The sequence below is a fragment of the Argopecten irradians genome, chromosome 9 (genome assembly GCF_041381155.1).
Source record: "Argopecten irradians isolate NY chromosome 9, Ai_NY, whole genome shotgun sequence".
In the NCBI taxonomy this organism is placed as follows: Eukaryota; Metazoa; Mollusca; class Bivalvia; order Pectinida; family Pectinidae; genus Argopecten; species Argopecten irradians.
Genome location: NC_091142.1, coordinates 12,539,983 through 12,566,789, shown reverse-complemented (window position 1 = coordinate 12,566,789; position 26,807 = coordinate 12,539,983). Strand labels below are relative to the sequence as shown.

Here is a 26,807-nt window from a genome sequence, read left to right as displayed (position 1 = left end):
CAGTGACACATATCAATACAATTTCTAGCTTGCATCATTAACATTGACATTCTAAAGCATCACTATCCTTTTACAATTACTCTGTCCATTACCTATCTGTTAAAGATTACTCTGTCCATTACCTATCTGTTAAAGATGCTAATTAGACATAGCTATCCATTAATATGCTAATCAGACATAGCTATCCATTAATATGCTAATTAGACATAGCTATCCATTAATATGCTAATTAGACATAGCTATCCATTAATATGCTAATTAGACATAGCTATCCATTAATATGCTAATTAGACATAGCTATCCATTAATATGCTAATTAGACATAGCTATCCATTAATAATTGCATAGCTATCCATTAATATGCTAATAGACATAGCTATCCATTAATATCTAATAGACATAGCTATCCATTATATGCTAATTAGACTAGCTATCCATTTAGCTATCCATTTATATGCATAATTAGACAGACATAGCTATCCATTAATATGCTAATTAGACAGACATAGCTATCCATTAATATGCTAATTAGACATAGCTATCCATTAATATGCTAATTAGACATAGCTATCCATTAATATGCTAATTAGACATAGCTATCCATTTATATGCTAATTAGACATAGCTATCCATTAATATGCTAATCAGACATAGCTATCCATTAATATGCTAATTAGACATAGCTATCCATTAATATGCTAATTAGACATAGCTATCCATTAATATGCTAATTATACATAGCTATCCATTAATATGCTAATTAGGTACAGCTATCCGTTGAGATGCTAATTAGACACTATCTGCTGCATTAATGTCAGAAAATAGATTAGAACATTCCTCTTCTTATTCATGTAGACAGCATGAGAAAAATTAGATACTTGACGGATAGTAAGGAAATGATATGATAATTCAATAAGAAACGTTTGGAGGAAAAGAAAAAAACGATATAAAATATAATCAATTAGTAATACTTACTACTTAGTTTTCAATTTTTTGATAAGAAAACAACTGTAAACCAACTAAATTAAGGGGAAATTAAATTACAAAACAAGTTGTAAAGGGTTTTTTCAAAGATTTTAAAATTGAATGAAAATATTCCAATGGAATGTAAAAGAGGTAGATATTACTTCACAGTGATTATTTTTAGTAAATTTACTTTGATCGTAAAATTAATTCATGAAGGTAAATTAAACACCAGAGGAAGTTGGTTTGCAGTATCTTCTAGCTAAGGGTATGATCAGCATTAATTAATATCACATAATTAATATTTGTATGTAGAACAATACTGAAATAAGTGGGTTTCAAGATCCCAAAGCAACATGGGTAAAGTACTATTTACCGTCGCTTAGTCCCACGTGCACCTAGTGGTGATTATGATGTCGCCATTTGACGTGATTTTTGTGACGTCATAATCACCGGAAGGTGGGACTAATTGACTGTAAATAGTACTTGATCCAAGTCGCTTTGGATCTCGAAACTGCCGTGTTGGCAGATAATTACATATAGATAAATACCTTAATATATATATAAATTATTACAGAATATACATGCTACCAGAATAATTTTAATTAATAAACTTATAATGACATATCCATCACTGATATACATATATCAAGTAAATAAATATACATGCACCATTCCCTATAAAATTGTTTATATACCCAAGGGTCTGGGCCCAGTTTCATCAACGACTCTTAACTTAAAGGAATTTCTTAAAGTAAAATTCTCCTGGAGTTAAGAACAGTTCCTTAACTTAAATGGTTTCCTAATCTCTGTGATGCTTTTCTGTGGAGAATTTGAAGTTTAGGAATTTCTTAAAGTTAAGGAATGATGAAGAGATGAGGGCTTGGTAGCTATAGGGGGATAACAATATTGTATGATAATATGGAGGGCTTTTATTATTGAAACAATGAGTTGATAGTTTAGGTTTAGGTCTAGTTTGTTTTATGCCTTCTTATAACATCTAGGGTCATTTAAGGACGTGCCAGGTTTAGGAAATGGGAGGAAAGCTGGAGTACCCAGAGAAAAAGCACTGACATACAGGTATGGTCAGTACTTGTTCTACATGGGTTTCAAAATCACAATTCCAAAGGTCTGGTGCAGGTTATATGTTGGAACACCAGAACATTTCTGTATAACGATAGTCTTCTTTTAACAACATCATCAGTATTAACAATTTTGTCTCCGAGACAGGTGGAGGGTATATTCATGCAATCTTTGCAGCTAGGATGCTAAATTTCACAAATGTGCAATCATTTGTCACTTACAAGGGTATATTAACAATTGGTCGTTAAGTTAACACCCAGTTGAAAGATAAGCAGAAGGATTGAAACAATACACACTTTTAGGTTGAATTAGTTTAACATATTAATAACCAGGGTCATTTTAGGATGTGCCAGGTTGTTTGTGGATGAAAGCTGGAGTACCTGTAGAAAAACCACCAACCAGTGGTCAGTACCTGGCATCTGCCCCCACATGGGATTCAAACTCTGAACCCAGAAGTGGAAGGCTTTTGGTAATATGTCGGGATATCTTAACCACTTGGCCACAGCAGCCCCTAAAACATTACACTGTAGAACCTATCTTACAGGGACACAATAGGGACTTGTTAAGGTTTTGGGGTGGACACATAATAAATCATGTGAAAAAATCAGGGCCGAAAGTCCAAAACTGAGCATAAGGGATTAGAATGCAGGAGTCAATATACTTGTTAATGAACTAGATTATGGGTAACAGCCATAGCAAATGAGAAGAAATAAAACAATACTTATGTTTAAAACTGAAAGTGAAACCATCCAAATTAAACTTCAGGGTGTTGAAAACAAAATGGAGTCCAGAGTTATAAGTGCATGTATAATAGGAAAGGGTGTTAAATATTGAATCACCTCGTAATAGAGTGCGCAAACAGAATCAGAAGTAACTTAATGATTGAGGAAAAGTTATACAAGAAAGTATTGGTCCATATAGCAATAAGGCATAATCACAACACATTGACAGAAAAAAAAAGCTTAATGACAACATTCTCAACAACGGAAAAAATAATGTAAAACATCTGAAGGTTATATGGAAGTTCAATTGATTGTACAAACGCCTCTGCCTCAAATGACAGAGTGAGACCGAACAGGACTGGATAAAATGGAAAGTTATGGACATATACAATGAGACTGACATTGGTAGCCCACCCCCAAACCCCCCTTCCCACCCCCAATTTCATGGAAGGACATCATATATGAAATCTTGAAATTGGGTTGGATTTCAAATTTGACCGCTGGGCAAATGTTTAAAATCAAAGAATAAATAGGTTACCACGATACGTCATGATTCCATTACCAATTAAACTGGTTAGATATAAAACAGAAAGTGAAAGTTAATAATATGGTTAAAAAGCAGGACGGTATCTGGACCACATGCTGTTAGACAGTTACCCAAAGAAATCTTCAACATATCTGTAAAAAGACACAGCAGTCAATGTAAAACAATATTGTGTTAGCTGGAAAATATTTTTATAACTGATTACAGAAGTTAATTTGAAATAGGTCCTAGTTCTGTTTTCACCAAATCTAATTATGAAACACAAAACTTTACTTAAAGAAAAGCAGCAAACAAAGCAGAAAATCAAAGGTGAAGGTCATTTATTAAATGTCAAGGTCACCTATCTTTAGTTAAGCATACAATTTTTGATACCAGGTAACTGTTTCTAGCTTTAGATGAAATCAGCACAATTTACAACAAAGCATTGCCATGATATCTGTAGACAAAACAACAATGATAACAAACGTAAAATAACCGATTTGGCAACGTGGGGGAATGATATTGTATATACTGTCTAGTACTAGAAGTTATGTCTAAACAGCCCAATTGCCAAACAAATGGGAACAATCTGATAGACAGACAGACAGACAGAAACGTGTGAGAAGACATACCATTTAAAAAATTATTTTCGCTGGAAAGATTTTTTTACGCAATTTTTCTGTATATTGTTATGATTCCATTAATATTGAAATGTTAAGAAATGGTTGAATTATATATAACCTTATAGGCAGAGAGTGGAAATTCAGAAATGGTGAAATTTATTTTTTCTTTTTTAAATTGTGACCTCAATAAATAACCAGCTATACAGTATGACCCCTACCCAGACGTTATGACACCTAACCCCACAGTATGACCCCTACCCCTACAGAATGACCTCTAACCCCACGGTATGACCCCTACCCCCACGGTATGACCCCTACCCCCACGGTATGACCCCTAACCCCACAGTATGACCCCTACCCCACAGTATGACCCCTACCCCCACGGTATGACACCCAACCCACACGGTATGACCCCTACCCCTACAGAATGACCCTTAACCCCATTTCATGGCATCATTACCAAGGACTTTGGTGACAAGAGTCTACCATGTGACAATGAAATGCTTTAGCAGAATCAACAGCTTTGAGTTTATTCCGTCATTGCAAATTACAGAGTTACCTCCCTTGCAGGTAGGTATCCATGGTGACAGTGACATCACTACTTTGTGCTCAGAACTCAAATTGTATTCTCTGAAAGTATGACTTTACGTTCACAATCATATGACATCACAATGGATACCGATATCTACCCACAAGGGCAGATAATTCTGTAATAAGTAAAGACAAAATTCTAATTAGTTCAAGCATACCTATGTTGAACAAAATAGTTGTAAAACAATAAGATTTTAAGCATTACACATCAAGCTTGATTTATGAGCATTAACAAGAATCTAATTTAGCAGTGTGTGTTAACTTAACAGTCACTCTTACGACTAATTCAGAATTCTTTAAAGTCTTTTCAGGAAAAGTAAATAAAAAAATTATATACAATGTATCTAAAAAACAATCTTACACTGTAGGAGAAAATTTTACTATAATTTTATGTTTGGTTGTTATTCCTGGGTACAAATTTCGGTGTTTGCATGTATCTAAATTTGGAAATCAACTTGCCTACAAATAGAGCAAAAGTTAAGTCAACTATACAGCAGTACTTTGTCACTGATATGAGGTATAATTACTATGTAAAAAAATGTCGACACAAACATCCCACTTAGACAGAGAATATTTACATAATGACATCACACTGGACATCTATCCACAAGGGAGTTAACTGTAATATTGCAAAGATAGAATAGTGTAGTGTCAAGCTCAACCTTCACACACACCTCGACAGCTACAGACAATAAAGACAATAGCATCACAAAACCAAACAGCAGGCCATTGGTCTAAAACTATACAATTAGCAAAGCAATCAAAAATACAGGAAAATCAGTTTTAAATAATACTAAATTAATGCTCCAAAGCATAATGTCATAAGTTTTACCTCCCTTACCAATCACAAGAGGCAGAAATTATATTTTCTTTTGATATTTTCATTTTGATCATCAAATAAATTTCATTGATTATTCCTAATAATGATCAGACCATTGATTTCTCAAAAAAAAGTGCAGACTCATAAGTCAAATCGTTTTCTCCGTAATAAAATGTAACTTGTGAGAAAGTTTTTGATTTAAGTTTGCTTCGAGACATTGGGAACTGGTATCTAACATTATTTAAAATTACCTCCCTCTGTTGGACAAGTTTTTGTAACACCCTTCCCCCCCCAGCCCTCCTTCCATTTTAATTAGGATTAGGGTTTTGAATGGCATCTCCTCTCCTGACTATGGCTTTGAATCAGATACTGAATTAATTGGCCTATAACTTTCCGTACTCAGACTACCATGGCCCTGTCTGACTGTTCTACTTACTTCATGTTAAGGTCAGCCTGGTGTTCTATAAGAAACATGGCACTTGTTGTATCCTGCTTTTCTATAGCCTGGTGGAGCAGTGAGAAGCCGTCAGCGTTTTTCTCGTTGATGTTAGCTCCAGCCCCGAGGAGTCGGTCAGCCTCGGAGTGGAGGCCACTCCACAGAGCGAGTCCTAGGACCGTCTGGCCGTCGGAGTCCTTCAGATTAAAGTTTGGTAAGATAAGGACATTGTCTTCACTGTGGGCAGCCTCCACTGTAAATCAATAAATCAAAGTTAAGAAAAGGAAAACAATAAATTTATTACCAATGGCCTGAAAGTTTCACTGAAAGAAATAAAAGAATATCTTACAGAAGTTTTTTACAACTATGGACAAAAACAAATTATAGCAACTTACAATAAATATGCTTCTTGGCCTGTACATAACAACATAAGAAGTTTCATCTGTACACTAAAAAATAAGAGATTTTTTTCAAATTAAAGTAAAATTTTCAAACTTTTCAAACAATAAGATTGGGAATTATCTCCCATATTGGGAATATCTTCCTTTGAATTTAGATAACTATTTCCGTTTTGTGTGTTACTGTTCATGAGTGTTTGTAACTTTTACCACTGTGATGCTTTGTAGGAAAATAAAATTGTTTGAAATTGAAAGATATTTTGATTGTTTGTTGTTTTTTCCCGTTTTACCTTTATGTTGCAGGAAGATCTCCACAATTTCACTGTGTTTGTTGACGAGGGCTAAATGTAGAGGAGTTTGTAACGTTACGGGCGTCTCATCTTGTCCTAACATCAGATCACTCATTGTCGACTTTCTCGTCTGGCCATTAGGGTTACCTCCCTTGCCTAGTAACACTTCTACAAGCTTCGACAGACCTTTCTGACAAGCTAAATGTAGGGGGTTCTCACCCTGAAATCAACATAAAAAACTTTGTTATGTTTAAAAGATATTTGGTATCTCATTTTATAGTTTTTACATCCTAGTGTCATTTAAGAATAGTATAGTAGTACCTTGCACCCAACAGTTTCCATCACGTAGAATATGAGATAAGAAAAATAATTTAATTGATTTCATTTTTGAAATCCAAGAAAGTCTCATATGTCCAAAACAGGTACTATTTTAATGTCTATATGTGATATAACCAGCTTACCTTACTATTTGAGAGATTCACTTTGGCTCCGTGAGTAGCGAGGAAAATCCCAGCCCTCTCATTACCAGATCTAGTGGCTAAATGTAGCAGAGTGTCACCTGTAATATGTATGTAGAGTCTATATGATTTAATGTATACATTTTACCACAAGAAAATTACACCGATGAACCATATCAACAAGAATAGCATTTTAAGAGTTTTTCTCAGTGTTAAAATTGATTTTTACTTCAATGTTGTTGTTTTCTAATCCAAGTCTTTTTTAAAGGGTTTTCAAGAACAAACACCAATTCAAATATTTTTACGAAAAGGTCATGCTCAACAACAAACCCAACCAAAGTACATTGTACAATAATTTTAAAATAATATCATGTTAGTTGAATTTAATGAATACAATGTATATGTGTATATATAAGTGATTGTATTCCAGGGAAATATTTCAGCAATCTTAAACTGTATTGCGCTTTAAGTTCTCAGGGATTGATATGTCATGGTTTTCTATATGGGGTATATTCACAGGGGTAAAATTACATGGTATTTAGGTACATCAATGAGTCTCTGAATATTTTGCTGGTGTTTTGAATTCGCAGATTCCCATGGAAACATAAATATAGCGAAAACAAACCACTCACTATACAGTATCATGTGACCTAGCAATCTTATATCATGTGCCCTACCAATCTTATATCATGTGACCTGTTTAGTTTCTGACCTACCTGTCTCTGGTTCAACAGCGTCGGGTGAACTGCCCTTGGCCAGGAGCTGTGCAGCAAAACTTTGTGGGCCGTACACAGTCTGTACGTCTCCCTGTCTCTCCTCTCCCTACAAGGTCAAGGTCATTAAACATCAATGGCAAGGTCAATCTGAATGTAACAACTAGGTCACTAATGTCAAATGTGTATGTAGTTAGTTTTAACTACATCATAGAATGAAAGAAAATAAGAAACAAATACAGTAAACTACATTTATAACAAACAAACATACAACAATTGCAAATTCATGGTTATAACGTAACAATTTTCATTCCCCGACAATCATACTATAATACATTTATCATAAGTGTACAATGCATTATGAATATAACAAAGTGATTTCATTGGTCTTTAGACTAATTCCAGTCAGGCTTACTTTTATTAATAGTTTTTTATTTGCACTTGTATATACAAATGTTTCAATAATAACAATTTTTGCCGCATTTTAGAAAGAGATTCTTGTTGAAACAGTTATCAGCTTTTTATAGTTTTAAATCATTCACCCCTGAAATATCATAATGGACTAGTCTAGTCATCAATTTAGAAGAGTATAAAGGTGTCTTGAGGGGTTGAATGAGTAAATATAACTTTAAAAATATTAAAATACTTGTAACACAGACCTGCTGTAAGGCGAGCCACAAGGCAGTATGGCCGTCCGAGTTCTTCAGCTCAAAATGGATCTTATTACTGTCCAGGAGTGTTTGGAACACTGCCACGTTTTTACTGAACACAGCAGCGTGGAGGGCAGTACTGAAACAAAAATCAAAAATGTTGTTACCAGATAAAATATAATTATATAATGATCTAAATTTATGACTTATATGAACTAATTGCTGATGGAATAATTCACCTCCTTGTGAGTCGGACAAGAGATTATACATCCAAGAGGAAAGATTCTCAAGTGTTTTACCACAAGAGGAAATGATAATAATCGTGTTTCTCTTTTTACTTTTTATATGTCTTTACTGTTGACCTTAATAAGTAGTTGTTATCATAATACTAGGTATCCTCGATACTCCAGGGGTTCCAATCACTTTCCATCACTACACATCTGGACTACGTCATAGTAAAATTGGAGGCAGCTCAGTGGAAAACAGCTGAACCAATCACAGGCCTGCAAAGATTTTCTTTGAAGACAACAGAAGAGTGACGCCTAACATCAAAGCCACAGCCAACCACAGTGTACTGTTATTCGGCTCTTTTGATGTACATCAAATGCCCAAATTACCTGTTCTGTTCTGTTGCCTCCAATTTTACTATGAGATAGTCCAGGAGTGTAGAAATCATACTGTAAGTGATCGGAACCCCTGAACTATTGAGGATGAATGCCAGGTAATGTCTTGTGTTGTCAATTTGCTATTTCAAAACATTACGTTATTATTGCCATGACATCATACAATCTTTCTGTACCTGCAGGCTGTCAGTTCCTAGGTCAAAATAGAGATATCTTATCCTCCCTGGAATATGGACATCTCTGAAGACATTTTGACTGTTAGACAGATGTACCATAAATGAACATGATTTACATTAAAAGTAACCACCAGATTTGTGACCATCAGTCTCCAAATAGCTGCGTAATATAGGAGTTAAAACACAAAACCCTGTGACCTGTGATCCTATGACCTGTAACCCCATGACCTGTGACCTACTGACCTCCCAGAGGTATCCTGATGGTTGGGGTCGGCTCCATGCTCCATAAGTTGCTTAGCAATGCGTGCCATCCCAGCTATTACATCAGCACTAGTCACATCAGGGTTAAAGGTCGCTACCATGTGGAGGGGTGACTCTCGATCTAGGTGGGTCGTCATGGTAACATCAGCTCGGTTACGTATGAGGAAATCGGCAGAAAACTCGTCACCTGAAAACAAATTATTAACATTCAATCAAACTGATAAATCATACATGCTATATTCCTGCTTTTACCGTTCTAGCATGCTAATGGTATACCATTTATAATTCAACGAATTTCTACCATCTATAAAGTCACCAGTTTAGCCATGAGTGTTTCCTATGTCAACCTCTGGGATATAATAGATTACATATGCCAACTTTTTAAATGTGAGGTACATGATTTGACATCATCAATTCATGTGTAGTACAATGGCATTAGCGTCTTCAATATTTCTCTAATCACCTCGTTTGATTGCCTTGTGTAGCAGACATTTCCCGGTGTTGTCTCGTCGGTTTACATCTACCTGGTGTTTCATCAACGTGTCCGCTATACTGGACTGTCTCGACTGTAGGGCCAAATCTAAGGGCAGGTCACCCTTGTCATCAACATCATTTAATTTGGTAGACAACTGAAACAACATATCAGAGGTTATTGAGATTAGGTGCAATTCAGCCATTCATACTAATAATTGGAAATTAATGATAAAATAACATAAAATAAGTCAATTAATGAAAGGAGAATTCATAAGTGTTCTACAGAAAAACAGTTTTATTTTATATAAGTAACAATCAAACATTTCCTGTAAAAGGGTATTTCATGTATTTGCATCATATACACAACACAATACCTAAATTCGTAATCAAGGTTTATTACTGACAATAATGTGTTAATTTTACATTTTAAACAGTTATTCATGGAAAGATTTGAATTCTCCCTCGAGTAGAAATTTGTATCTTGCCAAAATTTAAATGTTATTATAATAGTAAAGCTATTACCAGTTACTCTAACTTACTGCCTGATCACCATATCACTTTTTAAAAGGACTAAGTATGGTTTGGGCCTTTTTTGGCCCCCACATCCATCAAATTTTCAAACCAGTTATTTATTGATTAATTTGTTGTATTTTAAATATTTGGTATATCCCAGATTCAACTATAATGACTGTTTTCTAATTTTGCAGATGTAGTTGCCATGGTAACCATCCAAAATATGCATAAATTATGAAAATGGGGAAGTTTTGGAGAACAGCAAAGCTCGCCTATTCAGAAGAAGTTGATGTTCAAGTATTTACTATTTAAACATGGAAATATGACAAATTAACAGACTCAAAAAAAACCTAAAGGGCCCCAAATTGGTTGTATTATCACGTTCAGCATCCATACACATTAGGAAAATAAAATCATAAACATTTATGATGACTTATGCTTAAACAATTGACAAAATAGAAACTTGCTCAAAAACTTTAACATGGAAATATGACAAATTAACAGACTCAAAAAAAAACTTAAGGGCCCCAAATTGGTTGTATTATCACGTTCAGCAGCCATACACATTAGGAAAATATCAAAGTACTGAAAGTACTGAAGGAGGCGTAGCTCAGATTCTCGACAGGGTAAAGATATATTGAAACATTAAAGATATATCATAATAGAGGTAATTGTACATGTTCAGGTTATTTTCAATTGATTGAAATAACAAATTGAAAATTTTGTGCTTTCGAAGAATAACTGTTGTTTATTATAGGATAATGTGGATCAAATATTTGCAAATTAGTTAAATCATGAAAATGTTTAATCTTATAAGGTTGTTAAAAATAAACGCTCCAAAGATCTTGAAAATATTGTATGAGAAATAATCATGAACAATGAATAATTATATATAGAATAAAAATGATGCACGACTAATGTATATTCCTTTTAAAAGTTTGTGTTGGTTTTTACATGTTTTAAATTTCCGGGAACCACAAATTCAATGTTATAAAGGTGGTAATTTCATTGCAAAACATTCACAATAAATGCTTGACAACTTGCACAAAAAGTGTTGTATTTAGAAGAAAATAACATGATACTTGCATCGTGTTTGTTTTCTTTTAATGGCCATCGTAACCACAGGGCCATGTATAGTTTCTATATGAAAAAATAGCCAGAAATACATATAAGTTTTTCTGGCTTTTTTCATATAGAGACTATACATGGCCCTGTGCCATAACTGAAACAGAGAAATATATCTTGCAGACCATGTCAAAAAAAATTGGCAGTCCGCCGTACTCCATACACATGTCAATGTCTGGAGATATTACACATGAATAGTTATAAGAACTATTTGAAAATATTATAATCTAGTTACTTATTAAAATTGCCACAATAAGTTATTAGTGTGTTTGAGATCATTCATCAACTTTAAAGAGCAATCGGATAGCAAATACGTTGGCTTGCAATAATCACCTTTATTTGAGCACAGGAGTTTGACGTACGGTTAAAATGTCACTAACCTTGTAGCTTGTTAGTTTCCCCTTAATAATATTACAAACCACTTTTGAAAATCCTAAATATAGGACAGTTAAGGACTCATCTTATAAATCCCACGTGTGTTTTGATTTTTTGCACACGGCCTGCAGCCGGGACACATGTAGACCACAGGTTTACGACGCGCAAAAAAAAAAAAAAACTAAAAATACGTTTATTTAGGGTTTTTTTGCGCTTCGTAAACCTGTGAGTACACTCATTCAAGTCAGCGGTAGAGCGGTAGGGGTTTATATGCACGCATCGTTCTCAGTTGGGGTAGCACGGCTGTAAAACAATTTTCCTCAACATTATGTCTTAACCTTGTAGCAATATTTGCCTGAGATATATGCCGTGATAAGTGGTTTACCTAATGTAACGAAGTTGGTTGATATTTTTAATAAGTATGTTAAATTATTGTTGTTATATCCCATGGCGATCGGATCAATAATAAGTCGGTATTTACTGTAGTTGTATAATTTTATTATCGTAAATGGTTTGAGTCGTCGACAATGGCAGTAAGGTAGAGCTCGAGTGTTATTGTGACAGCGAGACATGTGTTACGTTTGACAGCGGTGTTTGTGTGAGATTTGTATCGGTTTGTGATTGTGTTGTGCCGCTTGGAGAGAATGTACGTTTGTATGGATATCGTATGTATCGATGTGTGTGCACTAGATGGAGTAATTGTGTGTGTGTGAGTGGTAATTACCTAAGTTTATGTCCAGTCTTGGTGTGAGGTCTGTTCTGTGATGGAAGCTGCCATTGTTCTGAGAGTGCGCATGTGTGGCGAGTGACAGTGATTACGTATTTCCGGCACAGGGGTTTGGGCTGAAGTATAGCCTATTGTACAGAAGTCGAGCGCTACCAGCTGACTTTTAGTGTACGTGTACTGAGACGAGTAACCGACGGCTCCGTTACACTAATCATAAACCAAAATAACTGAGAATTTTGATATATTTTTTATTACAATTTTTAATTTTCTTTTATTCTTGATTTTTTGACAGCATTTGCCTCCCTTATACATGTACATGTGTATGCACCATCTCAATGGCACTTTGTGAAGTTTTCAGTCTGGATTGATAATACTTTTTTAAAATTGGGTCTTTCATGTTTATTTTTGAGAAATGTTGTCAATAATGTTGCTTCAGAATGAATAAAAATACACAGTGATGTTATCATTTCCAAACATTATTCGACATGAGGACTTCAAAAATTAATAAAAATGTTTATATGTCAGAAAATGGGCGATTTTCTCTGTCAGAAATACTCAAAAAATTGCCGATTTTTTATAACTTAAAAAATATGCACAAATTACTTCAAATATCGTAAACAAACTAATTAATATCTGTATCATGGGATTCATGGCTCCATCAATATATTTGCTCTGTAAAACACTGTTATTTCTGCTTTGTCCGTGCCAGTTCACCGCTTCTTTCACTTTCTATCGTTCCGAGTAGTGTTTGTTGTAGGATGTTAGTACATTATTTGCCGTTGAAATATGCACGAAAATAATCTATCAACTGTAAATGAAGTATATTAAAGGTTTATTGAAGTTTTGACAACAAGTTTTTAACAAAATTATCAACACTCACGGCTGTAAACTCACCAGCCATTCCAGGACCAACACAGTGTCAGGTAATGGCGATAGCACGGGACCTCGCCGTTTCTTGATGAACGTCAGATTTTCGTTCGGTCAAATTGAATAAAACATCGTCTAAATAATTGTCAGATTATATATGCTTTTAGGTCTGTGATATTTAAATATCATGACATCGTACTAATAATTACAAATATATGCCGTAATATCAACAACAGAAGCCATGATGGCGTCCCCGGTAACATGAGTGAAGCAGTGAACACATGTGTGATTTTCTCGGTTAATTTATTCAGAGTTTTATATAGTAACACTGTGCATTGTAGTGCGTCGGTAGGGTTTGTAACAGTTGTCTCCCTTTGTACGGACTGTTCGTCAGTTTGGGAGAATTCTAGTTCGTTTTTATAAAATATTGGTGGACAGGCATAGCAATATTCGATTAAATACCTGTAATTGAAAAGGCATTTGTTGTCAGTTGGATTATTTTTACTTTCAAACAAGATTATATGCAATTACTTTTAGATTCGCGGTTTGTAAAGTTAGTCTGCCGTTGGTTAGTTAAGGCTAACAGTTGCAGCGTACTTACTAGGCCTAGGCTAGTAAAAGTACCGATAATTAATACCTTATTGTAACATTGAAAACAAGTCTGAAGTAAATATTAAGTGGGAAATTATAATGTGACTGAAACATGAATGTGACTGAAACATGTGATAAACGAAGAACCTCTGACAGTTAGTATAGACTGCTGTACAATACACAACGTATGTTGCAATACACAGTATAAAGTTATCTCCCGTAGTTCCAGAAACTGTCGATAGGATTACCAAGGTATAGTGTTCCGGTGATAATTGAAAACCAAAAGTAATCCCATAATGGCAGGCGTGTATTACACACGCCTCCATAAAAATCATAAACATTTATAATGACTTAAAGATGCTCCACCGCTGACAAACGGTATTTTTTCACTATAAAAAACAGGAGCAGACAATATAGTATTTTTCTTCAGTTACAAAAGTTACTTATTTTACACCATTACCACTATTGAAAAGTTTGAGCTTCTAATTTTACGTCAAGTTAAAAAATATGAAAAATAATTAATTGCATCCCGAAAAAATTCTGTGACACTATATCCTATATGGAATGAAGTACTGATTGCGCATGCACCAAAGGCGAAATCAATTATTTTATATAATTTTTGTGTTAATTAGGCATATATATACACGATTAAACACCAATTATTGTTCATTATGATTAATATCATTTATACTCTGTCGGCGGTGGAGCATCTTTAAGCTTAAACAATAGACAAAATAGAAACTTGCTCAAAAACTTTAACATGGAAATATGACAAATTAACAGACTCAAAAACCCCCTAAGGGCCCCAAATTGGTTGTATTATCACGTTCAGAGCATCCATACACATTAGGAAAATCAAATCATCAACATTTATGATGACTTAAGCTTAAACAATAGACAAAATAGAAACTTGCTAAAAAACTTTAACATGAAAATATGACAAATTTAACAGACTCAAAAACCCCCTAAGGGCCCCAAATTGGTTGTATTACCACGTTCAGCATCCATACACATTAGGAAAATAAAATCATCAACATTTATGATGACTTAAGCTTAAACAATTGACGAAATAGAAACTTGCTCAAAAACTTTAACGTGAAATGTGACGCCAACGCTGACGCCGACGCCTGGGTGACAACATTAGCTCCCCCTATTCTTCGAATAGGCGAGCTAAAAATGGGGAAGTTTTGACAATTTTGGCCAATTTTTGCTAGGTTTTTGTCTATGGAACTATAGAGCACATCCTTGAACAAAAATATGTAAACTTCATCAATTAAAATATCAAATAACAGTTTTGAAAATTTGATGAATTCGGGGGCCAAAAAGGGCCCAAACCATACATAGTCCTTTGAATACACATTTTTTTATCAATCATTCACAAAGGGATTGAATGTCATATATTTACATAAGAATAATTTATGAAAATAAAAATTATTGAAAGGTTATTATATTATATTTAAAATTATGACACCCATATACGACAAGAAATAAGATTAATGGAACAGCTGGATGACAAAGTCATTCCACAACGTTGTGTTTTCAAGCTTCTGCCTCCCGTTCGACCTTTTTTTGCAAATGACAAACGATAAACAAGAAATATAGTTAAAATAAGATTTGATTGACTTATTACAGTAAAACTTAGTTGATTCTATAACAAGAAGCAACACATTAAAGATTATATATTAAAAACATTGTGAGGGACTATTTTTTTATTGATATGAAACTGGCGCATTGTTTGAAATCAGCTGATCGATGCACAAGAATTGTTGTATTCAGAGTGTATTCATAGTGTTTTCATAGGCAAATGTTTGTTTTCGTCAGTTGGTTGATTCATATAGTGACGAAACACTCAGACTGTAAATATATCCAGATAATACATTTATGTAAGAATCAGTTTACTAAACTACACTACAAATTTGTTTGTTTGCTTGCTTGTTAGGTTGTTTGTTTGTACCTGAGCATCATACTCTATGAGGTATAAGAACAAGGCATCCTCCCGTTTGGCACGTATGGTGGCGTGGAGTGGAAACTCAGTCTTGGCTTTGAACATCTGGTACAGAAGTGGGGCAGGCATATGGACAAAGTCCTCACTGGTGAAATCATTCTACAAAACAAAAAAATACCTGTTACTGGAGGTTACAGTCAAACCTTTCTATAAAGGTGATTTGAATTGAAATAGGCCATTTGGGACCCTGCGGTGGGTATTGTGTTTGTTGAATGTATGGGTGTTGTAAGATTATTTTAACAGTTTAAGTGTAAGCGATTTTTGCGATTTAAACGAAAAACAAGAAATTAAATTTTAGCGCTTTTAAATTTTTTGTTATATGGCATACTGTATATATATGAATCAACCATTTCTCAATATTTCAAAGAACAAATTTTCACAACCATAGCAATGACCCGCAAAATCACAAAAATATCATCCCTGTGAAAATACCCAGCTATATATTAATTTAGTTCTGAATGTGTTAAGTATTATATTTATTACTTAATCCTTACCCAGTGGTTAGATATCAGGGTAGAACAATGCCCCTTCAGTAGATTAGCTCCTATCTCCTCGGCTGTCTGGTAAAATGTGATACAGTTCTTCATGTTCACAAACGACATCAGGCCATTTTCACACCTGAAGTAACAATAAACTGAATCATAAGTGATCAATGATTCCATTTTTAACTACAATAGACTTGAGTAAACAAAATTATGTTTAGTCTGTCTTATTTCATCATTACCACATTACCATCCTTAAATGGTGTTCTGAACATTTCTGATTCAAGGTTACATCTTCAAATTGTTTTTAAACCCATCTACCCTTCTCACCTGGTATGGAGATAGGGTAGTTCATCAAAGTGAAAGTGGAAGCCACACAACGTGCAATGAAAGAAATACCTTACTGATCATGGTACCATGTGTACCAGATTTATAACATTTTCATAATGTATTTCATTCACATACAGTCAAATCTAAATAATTTCAATGTGACTGGACATTGCTAAAATCTGATCATCTGAGAATTAACATACAGTGTACATAAATGCTTTGTGCAAAGTTTGGTCAAGACCAACACGTTACATTGAATTAATAGAACTGAGTCATGGAGTTAAAGGGTTAAAATTCATTTTTTTTCTTTTTGAGAATTGAGCAGCCTACCTTTCTTGTAGAGTCTTGAGCTTGAACTTTGTGGCTGCTCTGAGGAGTTCCAGTAGAAATTCACTATCCGATCTGATGTCTATATCATCTGTGTATGCCCATCGTAACAAGGCATGGGCCACCTCATACTTTATGTCTGGAATCAGACAAAACAGAAATATTTTTCATCAAATTATACAGCAGAAAGTTCACATAGGAAGAATGAAAAGTATGTTGATGAAAAAAACAATAAATGCAGTTTACATGTATCACCAAATGAAAGTTTTATGTTCAGAACAAATTGATGGAAAAAGTTGTATTATTATCAGAAATTGATTTAAATAATCGTTTAACGGAAATATGTGAAAAGATATTATTCATCTCACTCCAGTTCAAATGGAATATGTCTCTTCCAATACATATATGACCGAAATGTTCCATGTAATATGGTTTTTGTAAATTTCTTGATGGTTGTTCTTATTGATGTTGTTGTGACATTTCTTTTAATGTCCCAATATCCGTAACTGTCTTATATTTTTCATGATTTAGTAGAATGTTAAAAAAAAATCTTATTGTAAATCATGCAGAGACCGAACTAAATCAAAGTCAAGATGAGCGAAAATGATTCGCAAACTTTTGATAAAAATCATATAAATATTGAACATCGCTTGTTGAATCCCATTTAGTCAAACAAATCAGAAGTTAGCTGGCATTGTAACAACGTTGCCAAGAACGTCATATGACTACCATAACGTCTGTCCGAACCCTTCCGAGAACAGGTCATGAACTTTCTGACTTCCATTTGGCAATAATCGTAACTTCTATGGTGACCAGTTTAAAATGAAGGCATGTTTACAAGTATTGACTTTCACCAACTGCTGTACCAAAGTTATAAAGAAATCATTATAAATATTCTTTGATATAATTTAATTTCAACTACATTTACAAATACTTAACAGTATCGGGGTCATTCTAACTTGAATTTTTGTTGATAGTTACTTATAGTGTGACTTTATAACTAACTTCAACAATATTTTATTGACAATAAATATATCTTTTTATATATATATACATTGCTGCTTTTTTTGATATTGTTGCTGCTTACAGCTTTCTTATTTGTTGTTTTGTTTATTTGCTTACTTGATAAATCAAGACTTGACACTTGACTGAGGTCAGGAACTCCCCAGTAGTCACTCCTGGCAGCGAGGACAAAACGGTGACCAAACAGCTGCTTAGATTCATCTAGCTGTATTTGTAAATCACTGAAATATAATTGTACACATCGAGTATATTAAAACCATAAATACATGTTTATTCATATTAAATTATATTTTTCAACTTGTAACTTTTAAAGGCCCACTGCCTTCCTGAAAACAAATTTGAATGTTGATATTTATATCGCAGGTCGCATTATGTTTCCCACTGTCATCCTAAATACTGTGCTTTAAAGCAGTCAATATAAATGTTTTTATGTTGCTATTGTTTTTAAAAAAAACTTTCATTTTTTTGTTTCAGAAAGGTAGTGGGTGTTTAAAAAATATTGATATCTCATTAATATTCCTTTTTTAAAATGTTATTTGAGATTATTGTTACCTATATAATTCTTTGTCAAATAAGTCAGCCACAGTCTTGAGAAGTCTTGCGACAAAGTTGTCATTGCCAACTTGTCCAGTACTTGCTGTTGCTATCTGGTACTTCTTTTCCACCTCAGCCAGGCGGTTCTGTAGCTTAACATATTCCTCACGCAGCAGACTCAGGTGGTTCTGTAGTTTGACCACCTCGCCTTAAGAAATAAAAGTTTCGAATTTCCAATGGCATGTATGAGTAACTTTAATAGAATTATGGAACTGCATATCAACTATTTGTTAATTCTCTATCTGAAGGCAATTGATTAATTTTGAGACTTTTTATATCATATTTATTCTTTGTATTAAATCAATACAAAAATGCAATATTCATAAATATCTGTATGTTTATATATATTGATTAGAAATGAAATATACTTCCTTTAAGTTAATGCATATGCATGACATGTTTCATTAAATATTTACAAAAAAAAATAAGAAAACGAATGATACATGTTTACACGTAATTCCAATCTATACAATTAACTGCAATATGAAAACGTTTTAGAATATGGTCCTTTTTATGTACGAAATGCTAGAAATGTTAACGATCAGTTACTGAACCGTGGGTGATAAATCGCTCACATATGTCAAATGTGATAACCCCACCCTCCAGTCCAACCAATGCAACACGCTTTTATTATTCAAATTATGGATATATTTAGGAATAAAGTCGTTAATCTCAGCAGTGCATCGAAAAGTACCAAACAGATACTCATTGAAATCGTATAAAACAAATATCATGATGCCCGATGGCCTAGAACATTTAGAAAATAAAAATATCGGAAGCTTTTAGCAAGACATTGTCAATTACCTTCCGCCATTTTGTCCTTATTGATCATGTGACTTTCTCCAGAAAGCTACTATAATTATGAAAGTTTCCATAGTTTCGTACTTTTTGAAGTAGTAGGCGGTAAATGACCGCAAAATACAGGAAATTAAATCTTAATTTTAAACATTGAACAAACTGTTTATCAATCAATTACATAAAGGTATATCTTAGCACCAACTAAAATAATAAAAAAAAAAAACCAACTAAATCATAGAATGTGTTATAGAAACCGGGCACCTGCAGCCAAGGATTCATATACGTCCTTGCTGCAGCCAACATGTTAACAAAATAAAAGCGCACACGTGAGTATGTATGTTGGCTCTTAGTCTAAGACTAATAAAATTATTGATAATTGATTTTGACTTTTCTTCAATGTATCAATGGCTGCAATCTAAATAATCATTTGGCTTTTAGCCAAAAAAAAAACGAAACAAAAGAAAAACATATGGATTTATTTACTCACTTATTAAATCCTTGGTAGATCCAAGCATCTATGTACGTCCTTGGGTATCAATGTCTTGGTTATGACCCCTAGATCTATCTAATACATATGTAGACTACTTGGGTTATTAAATTTTATTCAATTTTCGCTCGAATCAAACTTTGCATGTTGTATGGTTTTCTTTTTTTCCGTTTCATTTATTTTTTTATAAGTTAGGGTGTCAGAAGTGAAGTTATATATAAAGATTCACCACAGTCCATATTATTGTTTAGCACCTTTCCTTATCATATTAAACCTACATACTTTCAGCCAGTTGGTAATTAAAGTGGTGACACCCTTATATCCCTAGCGGCCGCTAATACTCCGAAGGCCCGTTAGTCCGAATGTCCAATAGTTCCTAAAAGGCCCTTTAGTCCGAAGCTACCAATAGTCCGAAGCCCTTTAGTCCGAAATTAGTAAATATTGCAAGTTATAATAGTTGTTATAATGTAACGTACAAATTGTATTTTCACGAAAACAATTTTTTTTTTTGCACTGCTGAATCTGCACAATTTCTAAGTTTTATTCACGGAGCATTGCAAAGGTCAAAATTGTACATCAAAAGAAAAAAAAAAATTATAATAAAAAATTTAATTATGTTGATATTTCAGATAATAAAATTTTGCTTGTTACGAGCATTTTCATTGGCTTGAAAAATTCATGTATCAGCCGTAAAGGAAAAAATGGCGTCGCGTTTGTGACGTTGCTTCTGATTGGCTGAGATGACGGGCGTAATGATTTCTATAGACAAAAGAGTCCCTAAATAATTTTTCGAGTTTGAAAAGATTATCTTAAGTAAATTGAATGATACGGATTAATTTGAATATTTTTTATGATTATATGAGATATAACATTAGGTAATCATAGTGACTTCCATCATAAACCGCTACTCGCGTTTATTTAGAGTAAAACTAAGATTTACTGTGTGTTAATCTCCATAACATAAAGAGATCGATTCAAGTTAATCATTGAAAGAAATCTCACAAGCAATACATTCGATGTAATTATCTTCCACATCATACACGCTTATGATGTCCGATTGTATAGCCTTATGTACACTGTAATTTGATTGCATTAGAATTAACGTTGCTCCATGAATTCAATTCTTGGTAATAATCACATCTTTACGAAATATGACCTTTATTTTACATGATATAAAACGGTTATATTGTTTACAATATGTACATGAGATTAAACAGGACCTATTTTTGCGTTTCCTTCCCCATTACTTTGACTTGTTTATTAACCCTATTAAGGGACCGGAAAGGCCCGCATAATGATATTTTTTATGGGGCAGATTAAAACCGGATTTCACTGTACATATAAATGCCTATACTCTTTAATATCATATCCTGTTCACGTAATTTTAAAATATGCTCTTTTTTAAAAATCAATTTTCCGTATCAGAATATATAGAGTGCACATACATGTAATTTATATATAGTAATAAGAACCTAGCACTTTTGCTTGAAATCTGTAAATAAACGTTTGTTTCATTTACGAAAAATGTTCGCCACATAAATTTCCAAGTTATATTATCTGTTTCGGACTAACCGGCCTTTCCGACTATTGGGCTTCGACTAACGGCCTTAGACCTAATGGGCTTCGGACTAACGGCCTTTCGAACTATTGGGCCGTAGGGTATAGGTAAGGCGGTCACCATTTAAGTTATACAGTTCCACGCAAGACTTTTAGCATAATGCTATTATATGGAATAACAAAGGAACTAATTAAATGGATGACCTGCACCAGTTTCATTCTAAATAGAAAGCAAGGAGTCGTGCTGGATCGAGTTTCATCGGGAATTCCACAGGGATCTGTTTTAGGGCTAACGCTGTTTATAATATATTTAAATGACCTACTGGATGCAATACTATCTAAAACCTATCGTTTTGTGGATTTAATGATGAAGAAATTAAGTAGAAAAGCAACGATCTCCCAGATATCATGATGTCAGCAACCACAATAATTGGTACAGAACAGACTGGACAAGCATTGGGCGATCAACATCCTCGATACTCCAGGGGTTCCGATCACTTACGATTTCTCCACCCTGGACTATATCAGAGTAAAACTTGAGGTAAAAGAACGTGTATTTAAGTCCTTTGATGCACATCAAAAGAGCTGTATAAGTACAGTCTGTTGTTGACTGTGTGGCTTTGAAGTTGGGCGTCGATCTCTCTGTAGTCTTCAAAGGAAATCTTTGCTGGTCAGTGATTGATGCAGATTTTTTCCCCTCTGAGTTTCCTTCAATTTTACTATGAGATAGTCCAAGGTGTAGAGATGAATTGTAAGTGATCGGAACTCCTGGAGTATCGAGAATGGGCAATCAAAAAATGGTTGAATGTACAACAGCATACATAATGAAATATTGCTTGTTGAGTAGAAAGCTCATATTGACACATAACGCTTAGCATAATAGTACTAGACAAAGCATCATTTTAAAAAAAAATTTAACTCACCTTTAAGTTGTAGTTTTCCTCTCTGTAATGTCTGCCCAGAATTTTTCAGCGCTCTAAATGCAACATTTCTTATGAAATTTTACTGAATTTCATATAGGTACAAATGCAGAATTACAATACCTTTGACAAGTGTTGTTTTCAGGGTATTCAGATCAAGGAAAATTTTTGTTGTTATTCAAGATAGCTGTCTGTCTGCCTTTTTTGTTTAAGGAACTTTGGAAAACTTAGCAACTGTGAATTGAATAGTACTGAATGGCAGAGGAACCGGCCAAGGATCACTTACAGAAGCATCCTCGGATACTCCAGGGGTTACTATCACTTTATAAGCTGGTGATTTATAAATAACTCACAAACTGATGATGGTTGGCTTATTTTATCTCTCACAGTTGGGGTTGAGAGGGGATATTGTCTGCCGTCTGCAAATTGCGTGCAGATATCGCCAAGGAAGTTTGGGTTGAGAGGTTGGGAGATGATATTGTCTGTCATCCACCAATTGTGTCCGGACAACTCCTCCTATACTTCTGAACTTCACATCAATATTGCACCCAACCAGTTGGTCAAGTGGTTAAAATATCCAGACATATTACCACTAATCCTCTACCTCTTGTGTCTCAAGTTTGAATCCCATGTGGAGCAGTTGCCAGATACTGACCTCTGTCCACTATCTAAACCTGGGACATCCTTACGGTTTTAATAATTGCCTCTGGCAGTTTTTACAATTATTTGTGAGCAAATCCAAGGAACCTGATGGGTGAAACAAAACTGTACTACATATAAAATTCCAACTGAGATGGGACAGTGTTTGCCGATGCTGTGACATATTACCACAAGCCATCTATCGCTGTGTTGCAAGTTCGAATCCCATGTGGGGCAGTTGCCAGGTATTGACTGCTGGTCGGTGGGTTTTTTCTCAGAGTATTCCGGCTTTCCTTCAGTCTGCCTCCTAAACCAGGTATGTCCTTAAATGACCATGGCTATTAATAGTAACTTAAAGCAATCAAACCAAAAACTTACTGAGAAATTCAGTTTTTATTTATTGTTGTTTTTAACATAATTTATTACATAGTCATCAATATAAATAAGATATATGTATATAGTATATTAGTATCAAATAACAAATTCACTGTGCATTTCAATGAAACTTTTTAAAATTAGCATAACAAATACAGTGTATTGCATTTTCATGTTTAGAAAAATGATTTCTTGGTTCCCATTTACCATTATCTACATGTATAAGTATCTATCTAAACCAGCTCCCATCTACAAGTAATTTCAGACCTAAAATTCAGACAGGCTTGACATATTTGAACCTTACAGTTTTTCAGTACAGCTTTACATTGCGGTTATGACATACCAGTATCAACAGACATAGCATATCATAACAGATATAGGACTAGAAAATAACAATCAATACACTATATATAAATCAGTATTTCCTCTGCAAAGTACATTTATGTGTACATACAAACCAGCTTAACTTAATTTACTCTCTTCTACTTCTAGAATACAACTTCTGGCCCTGATTTCTCGAAACAAAAGTGCAGACTTAAGTTCAAACTGAAGTTTTTCTCCTTGTGTAACTTATATGAAAATTTATGACTTAAGTCAGTTTTTGACTTAAGTTTGTTTCGAGAAATCGGGGCAAGATCATCCAATTTGTAGCTCTTTACTCCAAAACATAGGAGTTGACTGATCAGCTGTTTTCTTATTATTTCACTAATCGGGGCAAGATCATCCAATTTGTAGCTCTTTACTCCAAAACATAGGAGTTGACTGATCAGCCTGTTTTCTTATTATTTCACTAATCGGGGCAAGATCATCCAATTTGTTGCTCTTTATCCAAAACATAGGAGTTGGACTGATCTTGTTTTCTTATTATTTCACTAATCGTACGGGGCAAGGATCATCCAATGTTGTAGCTCTTTACTCCAAAACAAAGGAGTTTGACGATCAACTGTTTTCTTATTATTTCACTTTACTATTTTTGCTGTTTTCGACTTGTTAGACACGACGTAACGTTTCAAAAGTGTCCTGTCTTGCTATACCTTTAACATTGTTGGACATAGTAGCTCTTTTGCTTCTGGAACTCTTCCATCAATGAGACAAGATCTTCTGAGAAGACTTCTCTTATAAGAAGAATATGCAAATCTCTGGCCAGCCACACAAAGAGTGATAAGAGTTGGTCAATAAGTTTCATTAAAGGGAAATAACTCCCGCTTGAGATTTATGTGATACTTTGTGATTTCAATTTATGTAGAAATTTAAATGCATATAAAATCAAAAGTTGTGACACTAACAATTTAAGTTTTAGAGAATATAACAACCTATGGCATAAAATAGTATAATCTAAAATAATTGTATTGTATATATATCTATAAAATATAACATCTGAGAAATACAAGTGATGAAGGAAGACAATTCTACGACTCGTGTCCTGTCCGAGCCTTAAACTCTCACTATATAGCACTGGATCATCCCTAGCCTAAATAAAATCCGACCCAATTGGCTTACACCATTGTGCCACATCCACAGCCTCAAAAAAGGACTTTTCAATGGCAAAGTGATAGTCCGCTCAATAACCAGACATGATCATAGTGACAACAAATTTCCTGTCAAAATTGTGCTCTGAATATTCTATAAAATATTATGTTAACTTAAACCAGTGTGTTATTAGCACCACTACATGACACTGAAAGAGAGGTATATAAGATATATAAATATATATTAATACATAAATATGTGCCCTAGATACAAGAAATTATCAATATTATTGTAAACCAACTCATTTTCGCATACAGTAAATTTTGCGATAAAAATCCAAGAAAATAAATTGCTGCGAAAAAGATTCAACTACAAGTACATGTACAATATTGCGTTTCAACATTTAATCGTGAAATTAAATTGCCATGAAAATATTGTAGGGCAAAAAAACACAAATTTAAGTCGCCGCTAAAATAAGTTGGTTTGCCATAGTATAATTATACAAGTATGTTTCTTATAAATGCATCAGTATTTTTCTACTTAATACAACAGTTTTTCACCTCAAGTTTTATGTATATTTCACCAAAATATATAATTAAACAAGTATTTTTTTACTTGGACATTGTCTAAATATATTCTGTACACAATGAATACAAGCAATACCATATTTTGTGATAATAAAATAATCAAACTTAAACAAAACAAAAATCAATGTCCACTGTACTTGACCCATTGTGACAGTGTTCATTAGATGTTCACTGCACCACTATCGATTACAAAGCTACAACATGCCAATGTCAGGGTGATTCCATAAGCCCACATCTCTTTAAGAGGCATGCTAACAACTACAATAGGAGTGTTCTGAATGGTGAGAACAAGTTACTCTATTAATAATTTTGTTCTTTAAAACTTATTTTCCTCAGTATCTTTTAGGTTCTTCCAGTCAGTATGTTACTAGCATATTTTTACCAACATTGTTCTTAATATACACTATTGCAAGGGAAATTGCCAGGGACAAATACGTATTCACATTTACCGTACACGTTTATCAAAATTACCTAGATTCTCAAAAATGAACACACCAGGTACATGTTTTATCAAAAGTTGCATTAGCATTGAACTTTGTTCAGAAAGCTGAATAGTATTAATAAACACCGAATTGAAAATTTCTCACCTAACATAAAGTGATAGTTCACAGTGACAGGCCTATGCACAATGGGTTGAATACTGGGTTGAATACAGATTGAGGGACACAGATGAAATAATAACAGTGAGAATAAAAATAACTTAACATAATAATACTGTAACAGATCTCTAGAACAATAAAACTTCACTCACATTCAAATTCAACAAACCAGTAATTGGCACAACCTTAACAAGAACATCATACATGTAATACATTGCCAACCAGCAGGGCCCAGTTTTACAAACATTCCATCTGTAATGCTTTCCTGCAGGGAATTTTAAGGAATTCCTTATCTTTAGAGAATGTTCATGAAACTGGGCCCAGTTACAGAATGTAGGCTCCAGGGTCATGAAACAATTTTATACTTTTGGTTTGGCTTAGCCTGTCACAGAAGACATGAAAAATTATGTAATTTTTGATTGGCTAAATAAAATTTCTATCCTTAAATTGTTTCATAATCCAAGAGCCTATGCAACATTTAAAGCATGTAAGGTTTTTTTATCAAAATCTGCTTAATTACAATATAGGAATGGTTGTGAAAAAAGAAATTAAAAACTTTATGGCAAATGTACAGATATTGCACACCTCGTAGTGCTATGAGATAATATATAT

The 26,807-nt window shown here is 34.0% G+C and overlaps 1 protein-coding gene and 1 long non-coding RNA gene across 3 annotated transcripts in view; both read right to left on the bottom strand.

Annotated features, from left to right (window-relative positions):
* The window catches only part of LOC138331489 (rabankyrin-5-like), a 30,157-nt gene extending 10,570 nt beyond the window's left edge, over positions 1–19,587 (bottom strand). The window contains exons 1-14 of one of the 2 annotated variants that reach the window (XM_069279156.1): positions 19,568–19,587; positions 18,722–18,911; positions 18,269–18,390; positions 17,150–17,285; positions 16,502–16,625; positions 15,957–16,106; positions 9,794–9,959; positions 9,313–9,517; positions 8,280–8,409; positions 7,624–7,729; positions 6,911–7,008; positions 6,450–6,669; positions 5,762–6,014; positions 3,426–3,446 (exon numbers count right to left, since the gene is read on the bottom strand). In XM_069279156.1, coding sequence (XP_069135257.1) covers positions 3,426–3,446; positions 5,762–6,014; positions 6,450–6,669; positions 6,911–7,008; positions 7,624–7,729; positions 8,280–8,409; positions 9,313–9,517; positions 9,794–9,959; positions 15,957–16,106; positions 16,502–16,625; positions 17,150–17,285; positions 18,269–18,390; positions 18,722–18,911; positions 19,568–19,577 — 1,931 coding nt within the window. In that variant the 5' untranslated portion in view covers positions 19,578–19,587. The remainder of the gene's footprint in view (positions 1–3,425; positions 3,447–5,761; positions 6,015–6,449; positions 6,670–6,910; positions 7,009–7,623; positions 7,730–8,279; positions 8,410–9,312; positions 9,518–9,793; positions 9,960–15,956; positions 16,107–16,501; positions 16,626–17,149; positions 17,286–18,268; positions 18,391–18,721; positions 18,912–19,567) is intronic. The other variant, XM_069279158.1, reaches the window with a different exon arrangement.
* A 3,955-nt stretch (positions 19,588–23,542) lies between these two features.
* LOC138331488 (uncharacterized) lies at positions 23,543–26,798 on the bottom strand. The gene is made up of 2 exons (XR_011209696.1): positions 24,484–26,798; positions 23,543–24,310 (listed from the first exon to the last, which is right to left on the bottom strand). It is a non-coding gene; the product is annotated as an uncharacterized lncRNA (long non-coding RNA).
* Positions 26,799–26,807: the final 9 nt, after the last annotated feature.